Below are 20,368 nucleotides of genomic sequence, written 5' to 3'. Positions count from 1 at the left end.
CATCAGCGGCATCTCCCAGGCGGCCGCACACACTTGCATCACGCAGGTAACCAATGCCCCCTTTGCCAAGGAGCACAATTACATCAACTTCTCCAAGGATCAAGCAAGTGTAACCGCACATGCGATTGGATTTGTTAATATGGCAGACTTTCCACGGGTGCAGGGCATCGTAGACTGCATACATGTGGCCCTTAAGGCACCCCATCACAATCCAGGTATTTTTGTCAACCGCAAGGGCTTCCACTCCCTCAACGTGCAGCTGGCGTGTAACCACAATAAGGAAATTTTGCATGTTTGCTCCAAATACCCTGGCAGTTGCCATGACTCCTTCATACTGCGGCAGTCTAGTGTGCCTCCGCTCTTCAGTCCGCCAGACCAACTTTGCAGATGGCTACTTGGAGACAAGGGCTATCCCCTGAGGACGTGGCTAATGATGCTGTTGAGGAGCCCATCCAACGAAGCTGAGGAGCTCTACAACTCCAGCCACATTTCCACCAGATCCATTATCGAGCAAACCATCGGCTTGCTGAAGATGCGATTCAGGTGCCTTGATAGATCGGGTGGAGCCCTGCAGTACTCAGCAGCCAGGGTCTCCAGAATGGTCGTGGTCTGCTGTGCACTTCACAACATGGCACAGCATTGTGGCTTGCAGCCGCCTGAGGTACAAGTGGCTCATCGCATAGCCACCTCAGATGAGGATGAGGAGGAGGTGGAGGAGAGTGAAAACAAAGAGTTTGTGGAGGCGCATCAACCAGTGGCAGCAGCCCGGGATGCAAGGGATGCACTGATCTTGGCCAGATTTGCTTAGGCTGCCCAATCAAACACATTTGGCTCGCACCATCTTACCACATCATCGACAATGGACAAGAACCTGCGGCTTCCTATCACTCTGACCACCATACTGACAATTCCAAGTCACCCTGAGTCCTCAATATGGAAGTCCCATTTGCTAAATGACACAGCCCACAACTTCAACAGTTTGCCATGAAGTCATTTTATAACATTAATTCACGGATGGCATTTCACAATTAAACACAACAGAACACCCAAGTGACTACCCTTGTGACTATTTGTGCTTTACCTTCCTCTTACGCGAGCTCCTGTGTGGTGCTTCCCCTGTGGCTTTAGCAGGTGTGGAGGCCCCTTGCTCACTTTCTTGCTGCTCCTGCCTCGACATCTTTGGCGGGCATCCTCTGGGGTTGCAAACCTGTGCGGGCTCGGCAACAGTCTGCTGCTCCTGCGGCTGTGCAGGGGTTGAGACATCGATCTCAGTTGGGTGGGGACTCTGGTGGGGCTCTGACCGAGGGCTCTGCAGTGGCATGGAAGTGTGAGCGCTTGGAGAGGAGCCCCCACTTCCTTGTTGTCTGCCACCAACTTCCCTCTCATGGGTCAGCCCCACTTCAGAGCTAGCAAGTGGCTTGACAGCACCTTGCTGCTCTTCAGGGGGGCCATGAGGACCCCTTTCTGCACTGGAAGTCCTACTCCAGAGGACTTCCATGAAGCTCTGGTTTCTCTGTTCAATAGTTGACCATCGCTCCTCCAGAGATGTCAGTCTATTCAGAACAATGACCATGTTTTCCAGACCCTGGTGACTTAGCTCCTCCATGGCCGTAGCCATCCTCTCCTCTACGGTAGCCATCCTCTCCTCTACGGTAGCCACCCTCTCCTCTATGGTAGCCATCATAAGAACATAAGAGCATAAGAAATAGGAGCAGGAGTCGCCAATTCGGCCCTTCGAGTCTGCTCCACCATTCAATGAGATCATGGCTGATCTTCTGTCTCAGCTCCATTCACCGGCCCTATCGCCATATCCCTTGATGCCCTTACTAGTCAGAAATCTATCGACTTCTGTTTTGAATACGCTCAATGACTGAGCCTCCACAGCCCTCTGGGGTAGAGAATTCCAAAGATTCACCACCCTCTGTGTGAAGAAATTTCTTCTCATCTCAGTCCTGAATGGCCTACCCTTTATCCTGAGGCTGTGGCCCCTGGTTCTAGACTCCCCAGCCAAGGGAAACATTCTCCCAGCATCCACCCTATCAAGCCCTGCAATAATTTTGTATGCTTCAATGAGATCTCCTCTCATTCTTCTGAATTCAAAAGAATACAGGCCTAGTTTACTCAATCTCTTCTCATACGACAGTCCTGCCATCCCAGGAATCAATCTCGTGAACCTTCATTGCACTCACTCTATGGCAAGTATATCCTTCCTTAGGTAAGGTGACCAAAATTGTACACAATACTCCAGGTGTGGCCATCCTTACCATGGAGGTAGCCATCCTTTCCACGGAGGTTGCCATCCTTTCCGTGGTGATGCATTCATGCGCCAATGCCTCCACAAAGGCTCTGCTCATGTTTGCGATGGACTCCTCCATCCGCTCCACACTTGCAGTGACCCTAGACAAAATCTGCCATAGACTCCTGCACCTGTTCCTGGAGTTCTAGCACCGCTCTCCTTCTGGATGGACCCAAAGGCACAGGGTCGACATGCAGCTGAGCCGAGCTGGCAGAGTCCTGCGCCCTCTGACGAGGACTCTCCATGGCTGTCCCTGTCTCCACCATCGGCTAATGCTCACTTGTGAGCTGTGATACACCAGGTGACAAAACGACTCTATGTCCCGAAAGTCCCACCGAGGTGTGAGTGTCTGCGCTGGTGCTGGGTGCGCTGAATTCTGCCCACGCTGCGCCCTCAGAGGTTGCAGCGTCCTCTGAGGAGTCTTGTGGCTCAGGCTGTTGCTGCTGGGCAGTGGGGAGGGGGGCTATCGATGGTCCTGTGGGGGAGTAAAGGAAAGAGTTAGACATGTGAGATAAACGTTGCATGCACATTGAATTGTGCAGATGATCATAAGTCAATCTGTTAGAGCATCAGAATCAATATGTCACTCATGCAATGTCAGTGAGAGAGATGAAAAACTATTCTGTCACCAGCTTGCTGTGATGCATCCGTCTGTCCGTCCCCCACTTGCGCATCCTCCTCGGTTCCCACGATCTCCAGGGCCGCCTCCTCCGAGGTGGTGAGCTGGGCTACTGAGGGCGGCCCTCCTCCTGTCTTCGCCCTTTCCCTCTTATTGTGGGCTCTCTTTTCCTGCAATGAGGGGCACAAGTGGAGTTTGAGTGAGAATGAAGGAGTGAGTGTAGAGAATCCATAGCATAGATGCTTAGAAGGACACAAAGATGGAGTGAGCTCCCAAGACCAAGGGCCCTCCCTGTGTGTTGTAAGTTGTTGTCATAGCATAACAGTGATAGGGAGTGTGAGGGCTGCATAGTCGAATAGTTAAGTGAATATGAACATAGAGAGAGAGGGAATGGGTAAGGGTGCAGGGATGTAAGGGTCAAGTGGAGGAGACGGTTCACAATGAAGAGTGCTGGTGATGAGAGGCAATGGGGAGCAGATTGAGGGTCATGGTGATGTCATACTCACTTTTCCTGTGCGGAGAAGGTCATGAAACCTCTTTCTGCACTGCAGCCAGGTTCTGCTGCACACTGATCTGGAATTCACCTCCTGTGCCACTTGCAGCCACGCAGCTTTGGTCTGCTGGGGAGGTTTTTTTCCTCCCAGAGGAAGGAAACAGCACTTCCTTCTGAGCTCCGGCTCCCTCCACCAGAGCATGGAGGGAGTCCTCATCAAAGTGGGGTGCGCACTTGGGCCTTGAGCTTGACATCTTTGCAAAACAAATCCCTCAGAAGTGTCTCCAAAAAAAGTTGTAAAGCAAAAAATGAACCAAGGCTGCTTGCAGGCCTTAAATGCAACTGCATAGATGACGTCATCAGAGGCGAGTTTCAGGTCCAAAAGACTCGTTGGGCCAGGGGTTCCCACACGCTGGAAATCAAGAGCCCAATTAGGGCAAAATTGGCTAAATTATCCCACCTCACACCGGAGGCGGGGGCGGGACCCGCCGGCCACCTGACCCGCCCCCAACCCACCCCCCAATGACAAATTCCAGCCCTCAGTGTCACAGTGAGGATTCTTCAATCTGATTGGTTGAGGAGACACGCCGCTGCTTGCCCTGTTTACACAGGCCCTGTAGAGGGCGCCGCACTGGATCAGACTCTCGATGACCGTAAGTTGCCGCTGAAAAGCCCATCGAACGTCCGTGGGCAGCTGTAAGCGGGACGAACATCGAGCGCCGTTCACTCACTGCTGACCACAGAATCCAGCCCATTATGAACTTGAATGAATGAACTTGCATTTAAATAGCGCCCTCCTTTTCACAGCCAATGGGTTACTTTATTTTTGAAGTGTAGCCACTGTTGTTTTGTCGGTAAACTTGGCAGTTAATCTGTGCACAGCAAGATCCCACAAACGGCAGACCTTTTGGTTGAGGGATAAATGTTCTTCTACGAATAGTGTCGTGGGATCTTTTACATCCAGTTGAACAGGCAGATGGGGCCTCGTCTGCTCTCTCAGGTGGACGTAAAAGATCCCATGGCACTGGGCACAGTGGCATAGTGGTTAGCACTGTTGCCTCACAGCGCCAGGGACCTGGGTTCAAATCTGGCCTCAGGCAACTGTCTGTGTGGAGTTTGCACATTCTCCCTGTGTCTGCGTGGGTTTCCTCCGGGTGCTCCGGTTTTCTCCCACAGTCCAAAGATGTGCGGGTTAGGTTGATTTGGCTATGATAAATTGACCCTTAGTGTTAGGGGATTAAATACGTGGGGTTACGGGGATAGGGTGGGATATGTGTCGGTGCAGGCTTGATGGGCCGAAATGGCCTCTATCTGCACTGTGGGGATTCTGTGTGTGTGTGTGTGTATTTCGAAGAAGAGCAGGGGAGTTATCCCCGGTGTCCTGGGCCAATATTTATCCCTCAATCAACATCACTAAAAACAGATTATCTGGTCATTATCACGTTGCTGTTTGTGGGAGCTTGCTGTGCGCAAATTGGCTGCTGCGTTTCCTACATTACAACAGCGACTAGACTTCAAAAAATACTTCATTGGCTGTAAATCGTTTTGGGACGTCCTGAAGTCGTGAAAGTCGCTACATAAATGCAAGTCATTCTTTTCTTTCTCGGTCTAACGTCTCATCCAAAAGGTGGTACCTCTGGCAATGCAGCACTCCGTGAGTTCAGCTCTGAAGAGTCCGTGTAGACTTTGCGCCTAACTCCACGAATGGGGCTTGAACCCAAAACCTGTGGATTCAAGGGTGAGCACGTTACCACTGAGCCAAGCTAATGCTCCACAGATCCTCTAGTTCAGAGGCACGACTGACAATCTGTTTCTATCATCTCCTGTTTTTATTTCAGTTTTATAGAATCATAGAAGTTTATGGCACAGAAGGAGGCCAATCAGCCCATCGTGTCTGTGCCGGCCAAGAAAGAGCTCTCCGGCCTAATCCCACTTTCCAGCTCTTGCTCCGTAGCCCTGTAGGTTATAACACTTCAAGTGCATATCCAAGTAGTTTTTAAATGTGATGAGGGTTTCTGCCTCTACCACCCTTTCAGGCAGAGAGTTCCAGACCCCCACCACCCTCTGGGTGAATAAAGTTCTTCTCAACTCCCCTGTAAACCTCTGACCAGTTACTTTAAATCTATGCCCCCTGGTTATTGACCTCTCTGCTGAGGGAAATAGGTCCTTCCTGTCCACTCTATCTAGGCCCCTCATAATTTTATACACCTCAATTAAATCTCCCCTCATCCTCCTCTGTTCCAAAGACAAACAACCCCAGCCTCTCCAATCTTTCCTCATCGCTAAAATTCCTCAGCCCAGGCAACATCCTCGTAAATCTCCTCTGTACCCTTTCCAGTGCATTCACATCCTTCCTGTAATGTGGTGACCAGAACTGCACGCAGTTCTCTAGCTGCAGCCTAACTAGTGTTTTATGCAGTCCAAGCATAACCTTCCTGCTCTTATATTCTATGCCTTGACTAATGAAGGCAAGTATCCCGTATGCCTTCTTAACCACCTTGTCTACCTGTCCTGCTACCTTCAGGGATCTGTGGACATGCACTCCAAGGTCCCTCTGATCTTCTGCACTTCTCAGTGTCCCCCCATTCATAGTGTATTCTCTTGCCTTGTTAGCCCTCCCCAAATACATTACCTCACACTTCTCCGGATTGAATTCTATTTGCCACTTTTCTGCCCACCTGACCAGTCCATTGATATCTTTCTGCAGTCTGCAGCTTTCTTCCTCATTATCAGCCACACGGCCAATTTTTTGCATCATCTGCAAACTTCTTAATCATGCCCCCTACATTGAAATCTAAATCATTGATATCTACCACAAAAAGCAAGGTACCGGGTACTGAGCCCTGCGGAACCCCGCTGGAAACAGCACAAAAACACCCGTCGACCATCACCCTTTGCTTCCTGCCACTGAGCCAATTTTTGCATCCAACTTTCCCTTGGGTCCCGCGGGCTTTTACTTTTCTGACCCCAGTCGGCCGGGATGTTATTAGTTTCGCAAAATCACGCAGCATCGCATTATACAATTCTTATTGGCAACTGATTGGTGGTTCCTCTGATTTGTTTGTCCCTTTGCTCTCGGCAGGAGACTCAAGTTTGCATTCCCAGACGTTAATCGGCAGCGCCAGTGGTGTTGGAATCAGCCTGTTCGTTCTGTTGCTGGCAGGGGTGCTGGTTCTGTTTCTCAAAGGTATGGCAACAGCGCCATCTGTTGGTTCTGTCGGGGGGAGGGGTTCGGTACTGTATTTGGCTGGAGTTCCAATGAACAACAGGAGAATGGTTTTTGCTCTCTCTCTCTCTGTAATTAATGACCCACGAACAAAACCGCTGAACGGTGCGATCTCCCAGCGTCCCGTTTCTGAGAATCCGCTCGCAGATTGTTGACGGCAGAAAGAGAACAGACGCTGGCCTGTCCTTTTCAATCCCCGGTGACATAACAGCCCCGGTGCGGCCAGTGGCAACTCTGAACAGTGACGGATGAATCAGACCCTGCCGACTGCTTGTAGAAACTGTACTCAAGTACCCAACAGTCAACACAAGCAACAGCATGCTCTGCAGATATTGGAGCCAGCCGGTGGCTCTGTGGTCGCATTCCCGCCGGCGAGTCAGCAAGTGTAGGGTTTGAACCCCACTCTTGACCGTCCCGGAGGGTGAAGACCAACCCTCCAGCTCTTTAGTTTAGGTTACCCCAGTCTGGTGAGTGCGGGTGGCTCCCCTCTCATTGTACAGGTTGTGGAAGCCCATAAACCAATCCCCTCCCCCGCGCCACCCCCCACCCCCGACCGTCCAGGACTAACCGCCGTAGCAACTGGTATAAAGATGATCACAGCCGTGGAAGGAGCGTTCACGACGCGGCCTGTTAATCAGCCTGCGAATCATAGGATTACATCCTGGCGCTAATTATCACCCTTCTCCCAGGGAAGGGTGTGAAGATGCCAAAACAATAAAATCAACTGACAATGAGCAAGTGGACAAAGCAAGACTACAACAACTTGCATTTATGTAGCACCTTTATTGTAGAAACACATCCCAAGGCGCTTCACAGAGGTGTAAGTAAAAACTTTTCACCGAGCAAAAAAGGCGTTATTAGGAGGGGTGCCAAAAACTCCTCCTTACCTTCCCCACACTACTGGGGTACTCCCTGTTACTCCCTGGGCTCTGGGTTACTCCCTGGGCTCTGGGTTACTCCCTGTTACTCCCTGGGCTCTGGGTTACTCCCTGGGCTCTGGGTTATTCCCTGTTACTCCCTGGGCTCTGGGTTACTGCCTGTTACTCCCTGGGCTCTGGGTTACTCCCTGTTACTCCCTGGGCTCTGGGTTACTCCCTGTTACTCCCTGGGCTCTGGATTACTCCCTGTTACTCCCTGGGCTCTGGGTTACTCCCTGTTACTCCCTGGGCTCTGGGTTACTCCCTGTTACTCCCTGGGCTCTGGATTACTTCCTGTTACTCCCTGGGCTCTGGGTTACTCCCTGTTACTCCCTGGGCTCTGGGTTACCCCCTGGGCTCTGGGTTACTCTCTGTTACTCCCTGGGCTCTGGGTTACTCCCTGTTACTCCCTGGACTCTGGGTTACTCCCTGGGCTCTGGGTTACTCCCTGTTACTCCCTGGGCTCTGGGTTACTCCCTGTTACTCCCTGGGCTCTGGGTTATTCCCTGGGCTCTGGGTTACTCCGTGTTACTCCCTAGGCTCTGGATTACTCCCTGGGCTCTCGGTTGTTCCCTGTTACTCCCTGGGCTCTGGGTTACTCCCTGTTACTCCCTGGGCTCTGGGTTACTCCCTGTTACTCCCTGGGCTCTGGGTTACTCCCTGTTACTCCCTGGGCTCTGGGTTACTCCCTGTTACTCCCTGGGCTCTGGGTTACTCCATGTTACTCCCTAGGCTCTGGATTACTCCCTGGGCTCTGGGTTATTCCCTGTTACTCCCTGGGCCCTGGGTTACTCCCTGTTACTCCCTGGGCTCTGGGTTATTCCCTGTTACTCCCTGGGCTCTGGGTTACTCCCTGTTACTCCCTAGGCTCTGGGTTACTCCCTGGGCTCTGGGTTATTCCCTGTTACTCCCTGGGCTCTGGGTTACTCCCTGTTACTCTGTGGGCTCTGGGTTACTCCCTGTTACTCACTGGGCTCTGGGTTACTCCCTGTTACTCCGTGGGCTCTGGGTTACTCCCTGTTACTCCCTGGGCTCTGGGTTACTCCCTGTTACTCCCTGGGCTCTGAGTTACTCCCTGTTACTCCGTGGGCTCTGGGTTACTCCCTGGGCTCTGGGTTACTCCCTGTTACTCCCTGGGCTCTGGGTTACTCCCTGTTACTCCGTGGGCTCTGGGTTACTCCCTGTTACCTCCACCTCCACACCACTGTGTTATTCCTCATTACCCCCTCCCCACCCACACACGCCATCATTGGTGGCTGCTCTTTCAGCTGCTACACTCGCCTTATGAATCCCTTTCTTTTTTCAAAACATCCCGCAAAGCTTCCCTTCAATCACTCTGTTTTTAAGGGGGTTCTTTTTATTTGCCCTTCTGCTCAGTGTTCAAAGGTCTTTCTGATCATGAGATGCTCAACAGAAATATAAGTCATTGTATTTCCAGAGGAACTATTCAATAATTGAAGGGGGAGCCCCTGTTGATTATGAACGGACCTGATAGCTTCAACCAATTCATTTATTCCTATTTGAAAAATAATTGCCTCCACTAGTTCGCGGAACATGGTATCAGTTAACCCCCTGTATTGATTATATTGGCGTCGGTTACCTCCTGTATCGGTGAGGCTGGTGTCAGTTACCCCCTGTATTGGTTGTATTGGTGCTAGTTACCCCCTGTATTAGTTGTATTGGTGATGGCCGGGGAGTCCAGAACCAGGGGTCATAGTCTAAGGGGTAAGCCATTTAGGACTGAAATGAGGAGGAATTTCTTCACCCAGAGAGTGGTGAACCTGTGGAATTCTCTACCACAGAGGGCGGTGGAGGCCAGTTCATTAAATATATTCAAGAAGGAGTTGGATATATTTCTTAAGGCTAAAGGAACCAAGGGATATGGGGAGAAGGCAGGGACAGGGTACCGAATTTGGATGATCAGCCATGATCTCATTGAATGGCGGAGCAGGCTCGAAGGGCCGAATGGCCTACTCCTGCTCCTATCTTCTATGTTTCTATGTTTCTCCTGTATTAGTTGTATTGGTGCTAGTTACCCCTTGTATTGGTTGTATTGGTGCTAGTTACCCCTGGTATTGGTTGTATTGGTGCTAGTTACCCCCTGTATTAGTTGTATTGGTGCTAGTTACCCCCTGTATTGGTTGTGTTGGTGCTAGTTACCCCCTGTATTGGTTGTATTGGTGCTAGTTACCTCCTGTATTAGTTGTATTGGTGCTAGTTACCCCCTGTATTGGTTGTATTGGTGCAAGTTATCCCCTGTATTGGTCGTATTGGTGCTAGTTACCCCCTGTATTGGTTGTATTGGTGCTAGTTACCCCCTGTATTGGTTGTATTGGTGCTAGTTACCACCTGTATTAGTTGTATTGGTGCTAGTTACCACCTGTATTAGTTGTATTGGTGCTAGTTACCACCTGTATTAGTTATATTGGTGCTAGTTACCCCCTGTATTAGTTGTATTGGTGCTAGTTACCCCCTGTATTAGTTGTATTGGTGCTAGTTACCCCCTGTATTAGTTGTATTGGTGCTAGTTACCCCCTGTATTAGTTGTATTGGTGCTAGTTACCCCCTGTATTGGTTGTATTGGTGCTAGTTACCACCTGTATTAGTTGTATTGGTGCTAGTTACCTCCTGTATTAGTTGTATTGGTGCTAGTTACCACCTGTATTAGTTATATTGGTGCTAGTTACCCCCTGTATTAGTTGTATTGGTGCTAGTTACCCCCTGTATTAGTTGTATTGGTGCTAGTTGCCCCCTGTATTAGTTGTATTGGTGCTAGTTACCCCCTGTATTCGTTGTATTGGTGCTAGTTACCCCCTGTATTAGTTGTATTGGTGCTAGTTACCCCCTGTATTAGTTGTATTGGTGCTAGTTACCCCCTGTATTGGTTGTATTGGTGCTAGTTACCCCCTGTATTGGCTGTATTGGTGCTAGTTACCACCTGTATTAGTTGTATTGGTGCTAGTTACCTCCTGTATTAGTTGTATTGGTGCTAGTTACCTCCTGTATTGGTTGTATTGGTGCTAGTTACCCCCTGTATCAGTGAGGTTGGTGTCAGTTACCCCCTTGTGTTGGTTATTGAATTTCTGTTGGTGTACGTGATTATTAAAATCATTTTAAATTTTGCTTTTTTTGTACAGTGCAGAGAAGCAAGAAGTCAAACCCAAGAAGCAGAAACAGCAACTTGGCAAGAAACAATTCAAAGTAAGGGACGGAAAATAAGAAACATAAAACCTTCAAGTATACAGCGTAATAGAATGGCATAATGTAGCTTCCAGTGTAAGATGTGGTAAATAGTTCCATTCTAAACATCCAACTCAGTTAAATTATACTGTGACTCTTTGGAATTCTCTCCCCCAGAGGGCTGTGGCTGCTCAGTCGTTGAGTATATTCAGACAGAGATCGATAGATTTTTGGACTCATGGGGAATCAAAGGATATGGGGCTAGTGCAGGAAAGTGGAGTTGAGGTCGAAGATCAGCCATGATCTTATTGGCCGACTCCTGCTCCTATTTCTTATGTTCTTATATCGCAGATACAATGCTATGATGGCTCTTTGGATAGATTGGTGTGGCACGGAGCCAGATGGACCAGATGGTTGCAGGTTCCGTCTGATCTGCGCTAAGTTAGCTGATCTGAGCGAGGACAACAGGTGGGGCACTACTATTTCCCACAGCACCCCCCTGGGCTAGGAAAGGGGGCAAAACAGTCGCCAAGTGTTCTTGTTCTTGAGCTAGTGACCCCTGCTAGAAAATGTGCATGGGTGAATGTCAAGTAAGAACAGGTTCACAATAACAACAGAAAATGCTGGAAAAACTCAGCAGGTCAGGCAGCATCCGTGGAGAGAGAAACAGAGCCAACGTTTCAGGTCGAAGACCCTTCGTCAGAACTGGAAAAAAACAGGAAAAGGGGATAGATTTTACAAACACGAGAAGGGAAACTGAAAGCAATGAAGACGAATAAGGTTGAAGAGCCAAACGGAGATCCCGTCTCTCTCCACGGATGCTGCCTGGCCTGCTGAGTTTTTTCAGCGTTTTCTGTTGTTATTTCGGATTTCCAGCATCCGCAGTATTTTGCTATCGTACAAGAACAGGTTCAAGTTTGGCATGGGCTCCTTCCATGGTTGAAGAGCCAGTATTCACAGTCTAGACTCACCTGAAGAATGAACACTTGAATGAGGTACTGGAGGGCTGCTGGCTCCTGAGGAGCATGAATCACAAGTGTCTTCAGGAGAGGAGAGGACCACAAATTGGTGGCAAAAGTAGATAATTGACACCTCACTTAATTCCTCTTCTGCCTGGTTTCATGTATTTTGTTTTTTTTAGTTGGGTTGCCTGCACTGTTCACCAGTTCCAACCAAAAGGGCAACTTCTGCTCGACCTCTGCCAGCGCCATTCTCCAACGGGCCACTGGAAGGTACACAGGTGTAGCTGGAGTGTCCCACACACCGCTTCTCCGCACCTGCTCCCTAGACGTATGGCCGAGATTGGGAACTCACCTTATAGGGAATTGCAGACACAAACCCACATGCTATTGCTCCGTAGCATGAAGTACCCTGGGGCCCCAAAGCTTTGTGACACCAATCCTGCTGTCAAACTATGGGCTGGATTTTCCTCCAGCAGTCGGGAAGGAGGTGGGACTGCAACTTTCGGGTTTTAGTCCCGCCTCCATCGACGTCCGGCCAATCCACGCGATTTTCCCTTGATTGACCATGTTGAGCCCGCCCAGCGGGCTCAGCAGGCCAATTAAGGGCCACCCAGCAACAGGTGACGTCGCAGGCTGAAATTTCATCTGTCAGGACGTCCTGACAGATAACATATCAGTGTTTCACAGCTGTTTGAAGCTGTCAAACACTGACAGTCTGACTTCTAACCTGAGTCCTTCTACGCAGACTCAGTTAGAACTCCTACCGGCACTGAAAGCTGCAGGCTGTCACTTTTGACAGATCGCAGCCATTCTGCTTTCTGTGTCGGCTGAATGATGGACTCCCGAAGCCTAGAGGAAGGAAGGCTGTAAAGGTAAGTACAGGTAATTTAAACTTCTTTGCACACTTTAGACACACCAAACACACTTACCTTTGCACACATGCACCCATCACTCACCTGAACACCGACATCTCGACCCCTCCAAGTCCTTCAACCCGACGGCCCGCCTGCTCTAACCTGGCGTGGTTTGGAGCCGTCAGGAAACCCACACGACACCCCTCAAAATAGGGATTAGGCTAAAAACTGTCTGTTAACAGGCAGTTAATTGGCACTAATCCCTTCCCGCCTCGGGTCGGCGGGTCCCAGTGCGGGGCGGGTGCCCGCATCCTTGGAAACTTACGTGGAGGCGGGTTTTGGGCGGGGTGGTGTCCGGACCCCCGAAATCGGGATTTTTGCCCCCCGCACGCCTAAAAGCCCGCCTCACATCACACTGAAAATCTGGCCATTTGTGTCTTTAAAGTAAGGGTCTAAACTACAGCCCGTGAACCATATGCCCTATGAGATTTGGGAAACCTAGCAACTTAGTAACGTTAGGCACAGGAGGAGGCCATTCAGCCCCTCAGGTTTACTCCGCCATTCAGTTAGATCATGACTGATCTGTACCTCAACTCCAGTTTCCCACCTCTGCTCCACATCCCTTGATTCCCTGACCTAACAAAAATCTATCTATCTTATTCTTGAAAGCTCTAATTGACCCAACATCCACAGCCGTTTGGGGGAGAGAGTTCCAAATTTTACTACCCTTTGTGTGAAAAAGTGAAGTGTGAGTCCTATTTGTCCTTATATTTCTTACTTTGCCCTGTGTGAACTCTGTGTGCCTGGCAGTTTGGAAAGGGGTGTTCTGAGTGTTTTTTGCCTTGTTGTTGGATAAATCCTTAATCAGAACGCCAAGACCTGTTGGTATCAGTAACCATTTTTTTAAATTAGTTTTTATGGGATGTGGGCGTTACTGGCAAGGCCAGCATTTATTGCCCGTCCCTAATTGCCCCTTGAGAAAGTGGTGGTGGTGAGCCGCCTTCTTGAATCGCTGCAGTCCCTTGTGGTGAAGGTACTTCCCACAGTGCTGTTAGGGAGGGAGTTCCAGGATTTAGACCCAGCGACGATGAAGGAGAACGGTCGATATATTTCCAAGTCAGGATTGTGTGTGACTTGGAGGGGAACTTAGAGGTGGTGGTGTTCCCATGCGCCTGCTGCCCTTGTCCTAACCTGAGGAAGATGCAAGTCAAAGAGGACATGGGATTCAATTCAGGAACAACTAAGCAACCCATGAGGATAAAAGCCTTGGACATTCCTGCTTTAAAGCTAACCACGTGCTTTTCAATAAAATGATATTGTGTTTACATTGAAAAAGTTAATTGGATGTGGTGTCAAAATCCATCTTTATTCACAATCCCTGAGGGTCAAAGTATTCAGCAGGAGCCCCTGCAATTAAAGCCTAATTACTTTCCCTTCTCTTATACAGTGCTGTAATGTGTGAACTTTTCTTTCTTTTATTAATGCTGTACTATTTTCTTCCGAGATACAGTCCTTGGACATTTTCCCTCTTGTCCCAGTTGTGTGTAATTTGCATAACAGTAATTGCATTAAATAGAGTAAGTGCCTGTTAAGTTTCACAGGGTATTCAGCGGACATGCAGTCCTGTTGTAATTTGATGTTCTGTTTCTCCACTACATCAAGCTCTCTGATTGCAGCAATGTTAAGGCACAATGTAATTAAAGCCTTGGCAATGCCAGCCTTGCTTTCTCTTCCTTTTTTCGTTAATAATATCTTTTCTTTTAATCATTAAGGAACCAACGTAAAATACCTAGAAACAATGAAGACCAAAAAGACCCAAAGCCTGGAAATAAGAGCATGGAGCCGTACATTAATAAAGCTCAGGACCTCAAAAAGGCAGCAGGTAAGGAGGAATGGAATGGGGCAGAATACTGATTTCAGGAGAGGAGCCAGCAGCACCGTGTCAGGACTCAGTGCACTGATACGCTAATTTTATTATCAACCGCAAATGCAAAACCTTTGTATGTGTGAGTGAGTGTGTGCATGTACGAGTGCGTGTGTGAGTGTGTGAGCGTGTGTGTGTGTGCATGTACGAGTGTGTGTGTGAGTGAGTGTGTGAGCGTGTGTGTGTGTGCATGTACAAGTGCTTGTGTAAGCATGAGTGCATGTGAGCGTGTGTGTGTGTGCATGTGAGTGCCTGTGAGCATGTGTGTGCATGTGCCAGTGTATGTGTGAGTGTGAGTGTGTGTGTGTGCATGTATGAGTGCATGTATGCACGCGTGTGAGCGTGTGTGCGCATGTACAAGTGTGTGTTTGAGTGAGTGTGAGCGTGTGTGTGTGTGCATGTACGAGTGCTTGTGTAAGCATGAGTGCATGTGAGTGTGTGTGCAAGCGCGAGTGCCTGTGAGCATGTGTGTGTGAGTGTGTGTGTGTGAGTGTGTGCGTGTGTGTGTGTGTGTGCATGTACAAGTGTGTGTGTGCATGTATGAGTGCATGTGTGCATGCGTGTGTGTGTGTGTGTGTGTGAGCGCGCTTCCGTTTCATTTTATATAACGACAAGGTACAGCTGGGAAAAAAATGTCCCATATAATTAACCCTGATGGTTATTGAGTGTAAGCAAACAGATTGGGGCAAACTTGTGTCACGATACAACCAAGTTGTGGCCTAATTTGGGGGTCTTTAGGCCACTCGCGGCCTTCCTTTTTTTTAAAAAAATTGTTCTCGGGCTATGGGCGGCCGTGGCAAAGTTGCATTTATTGCCCATCCCTAGTTACCCTGAGAAGGTGATGGTGAGCCTCCTTCTGGAACCGCTGCAGTTCTTTTGACACTTTGGCGGCAGAGAGGGAATTTCGGGACTTTGACCCTGTGGCAGTGAAGGAACAGCCATGTATGTCTAAGTCAGGATGGTGTGCGGCCTCACGGGTGGACTTTGATAGACTTGTTGCTCCTTGTATTTCTGGCGCCCCCCATTCACCTTCAGCTCCGACTATGAGCTTGGGGGTTGAACCTTACATTGGTCCAACATCTCTAGTCTGAGAGATGAATCAGCGGAGGCCCATCTGACTATTGATCTGTGAGACAGTCACCATGTCCTGTGATAACAAGATGGCAAAAAGACACTAAATTCTGCCGCAGCTTTACTGCGTCGAGATTTACTATAGCTTTTGGAAACACAACAGCGGGAGAAAAATTGCAGGCACCCACGTTAATGAGGCCAGTGCTGCCAATACAGACCTTCACTTGACTGGCACGTGGCTACCATGGCTACCACATCGCGCCTAAAATAACTCCGACAGCCATTTACTTCAACATGTTAATGAGTGCAGTTAAAATAGCAAACAGGGTAAATTAAACCCCCCAAGTGTTTATCATCTCCCTTCCCACCTCGCTAACCTCCAAACACTTGGAAGCATCATTTCCAGGGCACTCGAGGGCTGGATAAAATTGCGAAATATTACAATGGAGCTGCCATGTGTGGCAGGTGTGTGGGTGTTTTGAGAAATAACGTCGCCTTGCTGCTGTAAGGTTAACTGAAGTAATGCTTGACTGATGCCTGCTCATTGTTTTCAGTGCTCCGAGAAAGGATGGAGGCATCGTCTTGGTAAGTGCCTAATGTACTCAGCCGCCACGTAGAGCTCTCAGTTCAGTCTTAGCTGTGGTTTTAATGCTCTAACAGGAAGAGGCCAATAGCAATGTTAATAAACAGCACCCACTGCCCCTTAATTTACATTTTTTTTCATTTAAAACGTTCCGCGCTCTTTACTCAACCTTCCTTCCGCTCAGTGCTGCCTTCGTGTAGCCAGGAGAGCAGATGAGGCGCTTCTATTTCTTGTTTTTTTTTCCAATCGTCTCATGCTAGGTTACAGTTCCATGGAAAAAAAACTGTTGAAGGCATCTCAGATCAGCCTGTCCATACGCAGTCACTGGGAGTAAAAGAGAGACTTGCGGTTATACGCGCCAGTCACGACCTCAAGACGTGGTGGTGGTGGAGGGAGGGATGCCGCCCATGCTCTTTGAATAGTGCCGCCAGTTCTTCTGTATCCACCTGAACAGACAGCCAGGGCCTCAGCTTAACTGAGACAGCAAATCCCTTCAGTATTGCACTGAAGTGTTCATTTGAAATTATGCTGTCAAGTCCTGGATTGGGCCTTGAATTTAAGAGATGAGAGCACCACCAACTGGAAATGGAAGGGAAATGCCACATTACTGGAGTAAGAGTTCCGCTTCTAAGGCTGGGGTTAAGGCAGATTGCTGGTTTAGTAGAAGGGGCTTTACTTTGCATCTGGCTGTACAATATCCAGAGGTGTAAAATTCAGGTACTGGGCACCCGAAGTAGAAAAAAGCATTCTAATGTTTAACCTTGGGATTTCTAATCTTTATGAGCACACATAAAACCATGGATTGGAGGCATAGAATTTATCAGCATTCTTCTGCATGGTGTGGAGATGCCGGTGTTGGACTGGGGTGGACAAATGTAAGAAGTCACACAACACCAGGTTATAGTCCAACAGTTTTATTTGAAATCACAAGCTTTTGGAGCGCTGCTCCTTCACCTGACGAAGGAGCAGCGCTCCGAAAGCTTGTGATTTCAAATAAAACTTGGACTATAACCTGGTGTTGTGTGACTTCTTACATTCTTCTGCATGGGGTAGGAATTCCCCTGGTTCCAATGTGTAGGGACGTGGTGAACGAGTTTGTGAAAAGTCTTCCTTTTTGGAGTTTCTCGAGAAATTATGAAAATGTTCTAAAATACGCACCACAGGACATCGTCACAAACACATTCCAACGTGTCACAGAGGACAGAGGAATTCTCAACCCGCATCTCCATTCCCCCTCATAGTTGGCATCTGAACTCATAGCAAATATGATACTTGGGGAAGAACATAGACCATTGTGGGGGAAAAAAGGAATATAGTGAGCATGTGATTCAACAATGGTGTCGCTTCACATTCACACTTGTGCTTTTCAGGAAGAAACAATTCCATCGTTCTGAGCCAAATCTGACTTTGGCCAGTCGTAGAGTCATAGAACAATACAGCACAGAAGGAGGCCATTCGGCCCATCGAGTCTACGCCGTCTCTTTCGAAGAGCAATCCCGTTAGTCCCACTCCCCCACTCCCCATATCCCTGCAATTTTTTTTTCCTTCAAGTATTTATCCAATTCCCTTTTGAAGGCAACTACTGAATCTGTATCCACCGCCCTATCAGGCAGTGCATTCCAAATCCTAAACACTCGCTGCATAAAAAAGTTTTTCCTCATGTCGCCTCTGGTTCTTTTGCCAATCACCTTAAATCTGTTATCGACCCTTCTGCCATTGGAAACAGATTCTCTTTATTTACTCTATCTAAACCCTTCATGATTTGAAACACCTCTATCAAATCTCCTCTTAGCCTTCTCTGCTCCAAGGAGAACGACCCCAACTTATCATGTAACTGTAATCTCTCATCCCTGGAACTATTCTAGTAAATCTCTTCTAGTAAATCAGTCAAGGTTTGACTCAGTACCATTGAACCCCCCTAAAATTCGGTTGAGCCTAAAATTTAGACTGAGATCCAGGCTTAAGCCTGGCCCAGCATCAACAACAACAACAACTTGTATTTATAAAGCGCCTTTAACATAGTAAAACGTCCCAAGGCGCTTCACAGGAGTATTAAAGACAAAACATTTGACACCGAGCCACGTACGGAGAAATTAGGGAAGGTGACCAAAAGCTTGGTCAAAGAGGGAGGTTTTAAGGAGCATCTTAAAGGAGGAAAGAGAGGTAGAGAGGCAAAGCGTTTGGGCAGAGAATTCCAGAGCTTAGGGCCCAGGCAACAGAAGGCATGACCACCAAAGGTTGAGCGATTATAATCAGGGATGCTCAAGAGGGCAGAATTAGAGGAGCGCCGATATCTCGGGGGGTTGTGGGGCTGAAGAGATTACAGAGATAGGGAGGAGCGAGGCCATGGAGGCATTTGAAAACATAAGAGAATTTTGAAATCGAGGCACTGCTTAACCGGGAGCCAGTGTAGGTCAGTGAGCACAGGGGTGATGGCCGAACGGGACTTGGTGCGAGTTAGGACACGGGCAGCCGAGTTTTTGATTACCTCAAGTTTACGTAGGGTAGAATGTGGGAGGTCAGCCAGGAGTGCGCTAGAATAGTCAAATCTAGAGGTAACAAAGGCATGGATGAGGGTTTCAGCAGCGGATGAGCCGAGGCAAGGGCGGAGACGGGTGATGTTACAGAGGTGGAAGTAGGCAATCTTGGTTATGCCGTGGATCGGTGGAGGGAAAACTGCTGAGATGAAATAGGGTTTTAAGAATTCACGCTGCTCTGCTGTGCACCTTGCCAGCCTTGGGAAAGACACAATGCCAGCACTAGATGTCAGTAAAACATTCTCATTGAGAGTAAAGTACTGAAAGGTAAAGAGCTTCTTTTATATGATATTTGGTTTTGGAAATGCCCTAGTAAAGAAACTAAACAATGGCAGATGCCTGGATTGTACCGGGGATTGAGGGCATGCCCAGCCTCCTCTCCCCAACTCCACCGCAGTCGAGGCCTTGTCCAGTATCCCAATTCAATCCCAGCTTCAGCCCCTTTAGGCTGAGAGAAACCAATGACTAAATTCTAATTCTACTATCAAATGTTATTATTACTTAGTGGTTTCTTGTGCTGTATGTAACATTAACATTTTCTTTGAATGGAGCAGCAACTTTCATTAACTTTTTACTGAAGGCCCACACACAACCTATAACTAGGGTGACCATATTTTCTAAACCGAATCCGGGGACACACAGGGTGGGAGGAGAGCAAGGTAGGCAGGACGGAAAATGTAGGATGCGTGGCGGGGCAAGAATATTTAGCAGCCTATATTTTTAACAGTTGCACGTGTACAGTACAAATGCAAAAACAAATGTGCGTATAATTACCGCGGATGTGACGGCCACACTATTGAAGCGCATTCAGACACCGTTTATAATTAATACAATAACCCTGTTCAGTCCAATTCCTGAAGCTGTGATTCTGTCTAGTGGTATGATATTACAATGACTACGGCTCTAGTCTATTCAAGGACGAGTTTCGTGAACCGGGGACTCTTCCGGGGACTTTGTTTGCCCGGGGACACAGTACCTCATCTGGGGACTGTCTCCGTGAAACGGGGATGCATGGTCACCCCACCTATAACAGTCCCTTACTTGAGAGCTCCTCCAAGGAACCAAGCATGGAGTGAATGGAAGAGGGACTGCACCAATGGTCTCAAATAGGCCAAAGCCAGGCATTGACCTAGTGCAGGCCAACCAATTCTTGCCAGAAAAAATAAGCGAAGCTATGGGACCAACAGTTCCCTTTTGCTTGCTCTATAGATAGCGTGAGAAACTGTTACTCCTAACAGCAGCCCTTTGGTTTTCAGCCACCGGGCAGCAAGCAAAGGAAAGGAACAGACTCTGCTTTCAGCTCTGGCAGTATTAAGAACATGAGAATTAGGAGCAGGAGTAGGCCATTCGGCCCTTCGAGCCTGCTCCGCCATTCAATAAGATCATGGCTGATCATCGACCTCAACTCCACTTTCCCGCACTATCCCCATATCCCTTGATTCCCTTAGTCTCCAAAAATCTATCAATCTCCGTCTTGAGTATACTCAAAGACTGAGCCTCCACAGCCCTCTGGGGTAGAGAATTCCAAAGATTCACCACCCTCTGAGTGAAGAAATTTCTCCTCATCTCAGTCCTAATTGGCCGACCCCTTATTCTGAGACTGTGACCCCTGGTTCTAGACTCCCCAGCCAGGGAAACATCCTCCCTGCATCTACCCTGTCAAGCCCTGTAAGAATTTTGTATGTTTCAAAGAGATCACCTCTCAT

The 20,368-nt window shown here is 48.5% G+C and overlaps 1 protein-coding gene across 1 annotated transcript in view; it reads left to right on the top strand.

The window, feature by feature from the left end:
• The window catches only part of LOC147113358 (Fc receptor-like protein 5), a 78,345-nt gene that overhangs the window by 47,251 nt on the left and 10,726 nt on the right, over window positions 1-20,368 (top strand). Inside the window, exons 5-8 of the mRNA XM_085996118.1 lie at window positions 6,491-6,595; window positions 10,689-10,752; window positions 14,320-14,429; window positions 16,097-16,127. Coding sequence (XP_085852244.1) covers window positions 6,491-6,595; window positions 10,689-10,752; window positions 14,320-14,429; window positions 16,097-16,127 — 310 coding nt within the window. The remainder of the gene's footprint in view (window positions 1-6,490; window positions 6,596-10,688; window positions 10,753-14,319; window positions 14,430-16,096; window positions 16,128-20,368) is intronic.

Source organism: Somniosus microcephalus, chromosome 8 (genome assembly GCF_052327205.1).
Source record: "Somniosus microcephalus isolate GS21.2 chromosome 8, FLI_Smic_1.0, whole genome shotgun sequence".
NCBI classification, from domain to species: domain Eukaryota; kingdom Metazoa; phylum Chordata; class Chondrichthyes; order Squaliformes; family Somniosidae; genus Somniosus; species Somniosus microcephalus.
The sequence above is the reverse complement of the archived record's forward strand: the minus strand, read 5'-3'. Positions and strand labels throughout refer to the sequence as shown.